Raw genomic sequence first — 8,602 nt, forward strand, 5'->3', positions numbered from 1 at the left:
ATATCTTTTTTCACGCGAAGCTAGCCTTCTCAGGGAAACCTTTGGTTAAGCCGCTATCCAAATTCTTGTATATTTATCAAAGCCGGATGTACTTTCAATGGGTGTTAGTAAATATCAGATAATTAAATCGTTGCAAGAAATCTGTAAGTCAAGCCATAGCAGACTGTATATTAAGGGAATGACAGAAAGTTGACATTTGCTTTTAGATAAGATACGGAATTTATCAAAAACAGAATTAAGGTTGTAAACAGAGGGGGGAGGAAGGATGGGGCTTACGTAACGAAAAAAGAGCGTATTTTACACTTTTTATCGAGTATAAACATCATATAGGGACGTTTGTATAGGGGGGAGGGGGTTTTACCCGAAGATAGTCGAGGGTGACCACGGAAAACAATTTTATTTTGAAAATAAAAAATGAAAACAGAACTTACATTGCTAATTGTGGCGGCCAAGGCTTCAAGTTCATCAATAATTTCATGTGTTCTATCCATTGTGTTCTGGAACTTTCTGATAATTTAATCACATTGCTTGCCCGTTATATATGAAATCTCAAGGGTGAATTGTTATGTAACGGTGAAATCATATGTAAGCAGGTCTCTGATTGGCTGAGAAGGAGGATGTATCCGACTCTATGATTGGCTGAGAAGGAAACATGTGATCTAACTGTTTCCTTTTCCAGGACACCTTGAATTCACCCCTAGCATGCACTTGTCCAAAAACAACAATAATAAATAAATCCCTCAGGCCTAAAGATTAATGAAGCCATGTTTGTTTCATAATTCCCCCCTTCGTGAATCAATAATTTCCATAGCGATTATGTAAATCAATTTCTCAGGTTAAGCTAACCAAACAACAATGAAGCCATGTTTGTTTCTTAATCCTCCCCTTCGTGAATCAATAATTTCCCCTAGCGATTATATAAATCCAAGTGAGAAAATTCCAGTTTTTTCATTCTCACTGAGAAAACCATATAACAGACATGAATTGCTGTTGACATCCATAAATGTGACAAAGTTCCTGTTTTTCAAATTCTCACTGACAAAAACCATAAAACATCCATAATTTGATGTTGACATCCGAGAAAAACATCAAATAAATCGACCTTGGAAAAAGAGGTCATTGAGCGATTACGTAATCTTTCTCCCTAGGGACTCTATGAACATATTGTTTCATAATTCCCCACGCTCGTGAATCAATAATTCCCCCATCGATTATGTAAATCACTCCTCATGTCATTACACGTGGCCAAACAGCAACAACAGATCGATTGACCTTGACCCCCATTAGACTCGATCGATAATCCTTGAATAAATTATGTCCCGTCAGCATTAAACTAAATTGTAGATGGCAGCAGGGGTGTTCGTTCTGTACCTTTAGGATCACTTCTACTACTACTATGTAAGTAAGGAGCGACCTGGCTCAATAGTAACCGAAACTCTAAAAAACGGAATTTTGATACCAATAGATGCAACAAAAGAATCAGATTTTTATGTTGATTTCAAATAGACAAGTTTCATCAATTTTAGTCCTACCCATCAAAAGTTACGCGTCTGAGAAAATGTACCTGATTTTAAAAAAAGGAGGAAACACCCCCTAAACGTCATAGAACCTTAATGAAAATCACACCATCAGATTCAGCGTATCAGAGCACCCTACTGTAATGGTTTCAAGCTCCTATGTGCAAAAATGTGGAATTTTTTCTTTTTTGCCAGAAGAAAGATCACAGATGTGTGTTTATTTGTTTTTTTGTTGTTTTTTTCCAGGGGTGATGGTATTGACCCAGTGGTCCTGGGATATCGTAGGAGGGCTCATTCAAACGGAAATTAAAAGTTTTAGTGCCCCATTTAAGTCGCGCAAAAAATGGAGGGCAACTAGGCCCCCTCCCAGGCTAATTTTTTTCCCAAAGTGACCCGATCAAAATTTTCAGATAGCCATTTTATTCAGCATGGTTGAAAAATATAATAGCTATGTCTTTAAGGATGACTGAATCCCCCACAGTCTCCGGGGGAAGCGCTACAATTTATGAACTTTGCCCAATTTGTTTACATATTGTATTGGTTATTGGGAAGTATACAGACGTTTTCAGGGCGAATTTTTACTGATAGTGGGGGGGGGGTCGGGGTTTACGTGGGAGGATCTTTCCATGGAGGAATTTTATGGGGGATGGGACATTGCTTTGAAGGGGGTGCCGTATTTCCCAGCATTATTTAAAAAAAAGGATCAGAAATTAAATAAAAAAACAAATTTTTCAACTGAAAGTTAGGAGCAACATCAAAAATTGAAACGAACAGAAATTATTACGTATATGATTGGGTTCGCCCCTTATTCAATACCTCGCTCTTTACGCAAAAGTTTTTTTTATTACTTTCATAAGAGTTATTTACTCTAATTAACGGCCTTTGTGATTAAGGGATAATTTTTAAAGGATTGGAACAAAGTTCTAACTTTAGCGTAAAGAGCGAGGTATCGACTGGGGGGTGAACCCCTAGTATACGTATTAAAAATATATGAACATAGAAGTTCGTTACGTAAGTTAATTCGTAAGTTACATATATTTATTACTAATAAAAACTTTCGTAAATAAAATTAAACAACTTTCGAGAAAGCCATTTAACCAACAAAGTAAAATTAATATGCAAATTTTGTTTTAATTATTCATGTAAAGTGAACCAAAATCAAAACCTGCATTAATTCAAAAACACTCAGAAATTAAATAAAAAACAAGTTTCTTTATACTAGGGTCCTCTGTAAAAAGACACTTTTTATCCTGAACAGTCTTCAAAATATCAGTAGCAATTTATGACCGCCTTTTTAACAAGACTCTTTTATCCTTGAGAGGTTAAAGTTTCGAACTTCTTGTAGCAAATTTTGTCCCCCTTAGAATAATACTCTTTCATCCTGGACGGCGGCGAGCTTCAAACTACAAGCAGTAATGTGGGGCCTTCTTTAAACAACTTTCTTTCATCTTGAATGGAAACCATCTCCAAAACCATTTTGTAATTTGTACCCCTATTTTGAAATATAGGATTATCGTTCAAACCTTCTGTCTTTTCTCCTACATAAGGAAACTTCCTGTAGTTGTTTTTGGCCCCTCTCGAATGTTATTTGTCCATCCTGGATGGGAATGGCATTGGAACCTTTAATGTCCACCATCTCTAAATTCGCTCCTTCATCCTGAAGAGAGCCAACTCTCCAACCTACTATAACTTTAAAATATTCTGTAGCAATTTGCATCCCCATCTTGAGTGGGTTTTTATCATCCTTGATGGGAACGATCTTCAATCCTTTTGTTATATGGCCAGCTCTTGGCCGAGGCTTTTTTATCTTGAATAGAAAAAATCTTCAGACCCCTTGTAGTAATTTGTAGTCTAGTTATGAGTGAAGCTGATTCATCCCAGGCAAATATGATCTTCAAACCTTCTGTAACGACTTGTGGACCACTCTTAAAAGACAACTCTGATAACCTCAAACTTTTTATAGCGATATTTAACACCTTATTGGGAGATTCTCCCTCATCTTGGACAGGTAAAATCTTCCAGCCTTCTCAATATTCCTTCCTGGAGATAAACGACTTCTAAAACTTCTACTGCAGTATCTTGTCCTTTCCTTAGTCATGTTTTTCCTTTTAGACTGAAACAACCTTCAAACTTCTTATTGCAACGCATCACCCTATTTTGCCCCATTCTTACCCAGCCTCTACAGTGTCGATCTTCAAATAGTTTTAGCGATTACTCCTCTCCCTTCAACGACACTGTCTTGTCTTAGACAAAGAGGAAGTTCAAACCTTTTGTTTTCATTTATTACCCTCTTTTGAATGCCACTGAACATAGAGGCCTTTAAAGTTTCCTTATAAGTTTGTGTCTTCCTCCTGAGAACACCTTTTTCTTGACAAAGAAAATGGAAGATTATATTACTTTAAGGTACAAATTAGCAATTTTAATTATGGTTAAGTTTCGCTAATCACATATGAAATTTTTAAACACTTAGTTTTTCTAAACAAAAATCAATTTCTTAAACACAATGATAAAACTATTAGAGTAAAAGTATACTCGCTGATATAGTAATTTGGTACTGACAATAATCTAGTGCAAACTAGCACTCTACTAATCTACTAATCTAGTAATGAAAAATAAGATACAAAATGGCCAATTCGGAATTTGTTTAAATTCATAAGATGTGTATGGACTTTTGAACTTCCTGGTTAGTTGAAGTTGGCGGATTAAAACGTGGCTGATGTCCAAAGTAAATGATGTAGAACCTACTTGAGTAGAGTAGGAACTACCATTTTGAGGACTTTACGTACCTTCCAGTTTTTCTGGTAGGTAAATCTAATCAAGAGGTCAATACATCTTCCAAAGAGGAACGAGTACGCAATACCAGTCCTAGTGTGATTGATTTTTTGGACAAGTGCCTTTATTCAAGAATAGTTTGTTAGGAATTTGTTGTCGCTAAAGCTGACTCCCATTGGAAAAAAGGGGTATAAAACTTTTTTGTTTTTGATAAGAATTGCACAATGAATGTATCGTTTGACGCGGGCATTTTTTATGAGCCAATCAGAGGTTGTTCAATATACGATAACTTGATTTGTGGTTGGGATTTGAATAAAAGAAATGGTTATGTTATTTGCTTGCGTGTATAGGAATTCCCATGTTATTTGCTTGCAGGTATAGATATTCCCTTGTTATTTGCTTGCATGTATAGGAATTCCCATGTTATTTGCTTAAGTGTATAGGAATTCCCATGTTATTTGCTTGCATGTATAGGAATTCCCATGTTATTTGTTTGCGTGTATAGGAATTCCCATGTTATTTGCTTGCATGTATAGGAAATCCAATCTTATTTGCTTTCATGTAAATTTATTACCAATTTTTTTTGCTTGCGTGTATAGGAATTCCCATGTTATTTGCTTGATTGTATAGGAATTCCCATGTTATTTGCTTGCTTGTATAGGAATGCCCATGTTATTTGCTTGCATGTATAGGAATTCCAATGTTATTTGCTTGCGTGTATAGGAATTCCCTTGTGATTTGCTTGCAGGTATAGGAAGACCCATGATATGTGCGGGAAGGGAGAGTATGTACATTGTTAATTTCGTGCATTGATTGGAAGTCCCATGATCGGTACTTGCGTTTAGAGGTATTACCTTGTTTATTTTTTGAATGGAATGTATTTACTAGGTTATTTGCTTGCGTGTCTATTACGTCCAATGTTATATTAAATCAGTACTATTACTACGATTGTGCGTATAAGTCGTGTAACTGTCATCATTTGTTATTTGCTTGCGAGTCTAGGAAATCCCAGGTTATTTGCTTGCTTGTATAGGAATTCCCATGTTATTGGCTTGCTTGTATAGGAATTCCCATGTTATTTGCTTGCGTGTATAGTAATTCCCATGTTATTTGATTGCGTGTATATGAATTCCCATGTTATGTTCTTGCATGTATAGGAACTCCCATTTTAATTACGTGCATGTATATGTATTTCCTCTTTTTTTTGCTTGCGTGTATAGGAATTCACATGTATTTGCTTGCGTGAATAGGAATTCCCATGTTATTTGCTTGCATGTATAGGAATTCCCAAATTATTTTCCTGCGTGTCTATTAATCTCCATGCTCTTTTAATGGCGTATACCCCCCCCCATGCTATTATAAGAGTTTATGTCCCCTTCCTATGCTATTCCAGGAGCTTATGTTCCTTCCTATGCTATTATAAGGGTTTTTCCGTGTGGTTTTTCTTTACTTGGTACCCATTAAAAACAAAATTTTTGTGTTAAATAAGTAGTTCTTATATCTTTTAAAAGAGCTTTACGGGGTTTGAGACACTCTGTTGCCTGATTCCGTTTGATTTTTCTTTACTTAGTGCTCATTAAAAACGAAATTTTTGTGTTAAATAAGTAGTTCTTGTATCTTTTAAAAGAGCTTTACGGGGTTTGAGAGACTCGGTTGTCTGATTCCGTGTGATTTTTCTTTACTTGTTGCCCATTAAAAAAGTTGCTAGCGAAAACCCCGTGTGGATGAGTTGAAATAAAAATTTTTAACAATAAATGGCTGAAAAGTGTTTTGGGGGAGATGGGTTGATTGGCAGAAGGATGTATTAGCGAATTTAAAGTGGAGGGCCGAGTTGCTAGCGAAAAGAATCTAAGCTAATAGGGGTTTTTGACTTTAAACTCTAGTTTTTTGTAAGAAAGTTATGGAAAATACAATTCGTTGGTTCATAGGTGAAACTTAAGTCAGGTATGGATCGAAAAATAAACTATTTCTGTAGAATCTGAGCTAATAATAGTTTTTACCATAAACTCTAGTTTCCTGTAAGAAAATTATGCAAAATAAAATTCTCTCGTTCGAATGTGAAACTTAGGTTCATTCTCTGGTTCAAATGTGGAAAAACCCGTATGGATGAGTTGAAATAAAAAATTTTAACAAGAAATGTCTGAAAATTGTGTTGGGGGGGATGAGTTGATTGGCAGAAGGATGTATTACCGAAGTTATAGTGGAGGGCAAGTTACTAGTGAAAAATCTAAGCTAATAAGGGTTTTTGACCGTAAACTCTAGTTTCTTGTAAGAAAATTATGGAAAATACAATTTGTTGGTTCATAGGTGAAACTTAAGTCCAGGTATGGATTTAAAAATAAACTATTTCTGTAGAATCTGAGCTAATAAGGGCTTTTGACCATAAACTCTAGTTTCCTGTAAGAAAATTATGGAAAATACAATTCTCTCGTTCAAATGTGAAACTTAGGTAAAATATCTGACTCAAATGTTAAAATTAAGTACAGTTTCGGATGTAAGTAATAATGAGGAATGTTTGTTATAATTAAATATTTTTTTTTTCATAAAAGCAAAATATTTTTTTTAAAATTAGAAATTATTAAACTTTTTTTTTTGGTACATATATTAAATTTAAAAAATATTATTAAGGATACAAAAACTTTAATATTTTATTGTTCAGAGAAACAATGTGGCTTTGCCACTGGCGTTATATGTCCGGATATCGACACTACCTAGTCTATTGCATGTATTAAATCAGTATTTTTTACGCAGTAGTACGATAAACACATAAGTCATATCTTTTAAAAAAGTGAAGATGGAGAATTTTAATAAAGTGTGTTCACATGTCAATGTTATTGTAGCATTGAATGCTGACAAGGAGAAGTATTTAAACTATGAAACAAGTAAGAATGGTAGCACTATTGGAAATGTATGTGTGCATTGTCATGACAGTAAGGAATTTAAGTTCTTTGGAGTACCAAAAAAATTCAACTCTTTTTATGGTGGATATGCAAGAGTGAGATATCCAGAGATGATAGCACTCAAAGAAAATGCCAACATAAAAATAATAGTTGATGAAGAGGGATATCTTCTTGCCAGTGCTTGTGGTAACATGCTATCTATTGTTGCACTCCATCGTCAACTTTCGGGTATTAGCATTCAACGGAAGATCAAAAGAAGACATGCATACACTTCTACTAATATCATAAACCATATCTTGTCTACGTGTCGGAACTGTTACCTGTGTAAAAATAATGTTGTAATAGACATCGAAATTGCCGGAAAAATAAAAAGGGCATTGGTAGAAAATATCACTAAGGAATGTAAAGATGAATCGATGAAAAACAAAGTACCAGCAAACTTCACTACCATTAATCAAACAATTAATGAACCAAATAATAGCAAAGATGAAGTGCATATTGAACATGTGGATGACCCCCCATTAGAAATGTATTCACATGCTAGTGTTATTGTAGCATTGAATGCTGACAAGGAGAAGTATTTGAACTATGAAACAAGTACAAGTGGTAGCACTATCGGAAACGTATGCGTGCGTTGTCATGACACTATGGAATTAAATTTCTTCGGAGTACCAAAAAATTCAATTATACAAATGGTGGATATGCGAAAGTATCATTTCCAGAGATGTTATTACTCAAAGAGAATGCCAACATAAAATAATAGTTGATGAAGAGGGATATCTTCGTGCTAGTGCTATAGGTAACATGCTACCTATTGATAGAACCTTTCGTCATCTTTTAGGTATTAGCATTCAAATGAAAGCAAAGAGGAAAAGAAAGACCTACTCTGCTACTAATATCGTAAACCATATCTTGTCTACGTGCCTAAACTGTTACCTGTGTAAAAATAATGTGATAATAGACAGTGAAATTGCCAGAAAAATAAAAAGGGTATTGTCAGAAAATATCACTATGGAATATAAAGATGAAACGATGAAAAACAAAGCACTAGCAAACGTTACTGGCATTGATCAAACAGTCAATGAATCAAATAATGCCAAAGACGAAAAGCATATTGAGCCTGTTCATGAGACACCAGTAAAAATTGTATATGATTCAAAATGTAATAGTGATTATTCTACTTATTACGAACTAAGAGAAGACAATAACTACAATATCAAGAGAGAACATGGTGAACCATTTTATTGGAACAAATTCAAAATGTCCAAAGTTAATCATTGATATTAATAATGTATCATAATATATTTTTGTATTAATATTCTACATAACACTATTTCATTAAAAACATTACATTGTTATGTGTTCATTATTTTTTAGAGTAAGCTAGCACATCAAGCGTTTAGAATGTCTATT

The 8,602-nt window shown here is 34.6% G+C and overlaps 1 protein-coding gene across 1 annotated transcript in view; it reads left to right on the top strand.

Annotated features, from left to right (window-relative positions):
• Nucleotides 1–3,374: 3,374 nt before the first annotated feature.
• LOC148953365 (uncharacterized) overlaps nucleotides 3,375–8,602 on the top strand; it is a 50,728-nt gene continuing 45,500 nt past the window's right edge. Inside the window, exon 1 of the mRNA XM_089087942.1 lies at nucleotides 3,375–3,525. Within this exon, the coding sequence (XP_088944068.1) occupies nucleotides 3,375–3,525 (151 nt within the window). The remainder of the gene's footprint in view (nucleotides 3,526–8,602) is intronic.

This window comes from Artemia sp. Qi Xiang Cuo, chromosome 4, assembly GCF_049724085.1.
Source record: "Artemia sp. Qi Xiang Cuo chromosome 4, ASM4972408v1, whole genome shotgun sequence".
In the NCBI taxonomy this organism is placed as follows: Eukaryota; Metazoa; Arthropoda; class Branchiopoda; order Anostraca; family Artemiidae; genus Artemia; species Artemia sp. Qi Xiang Cuo.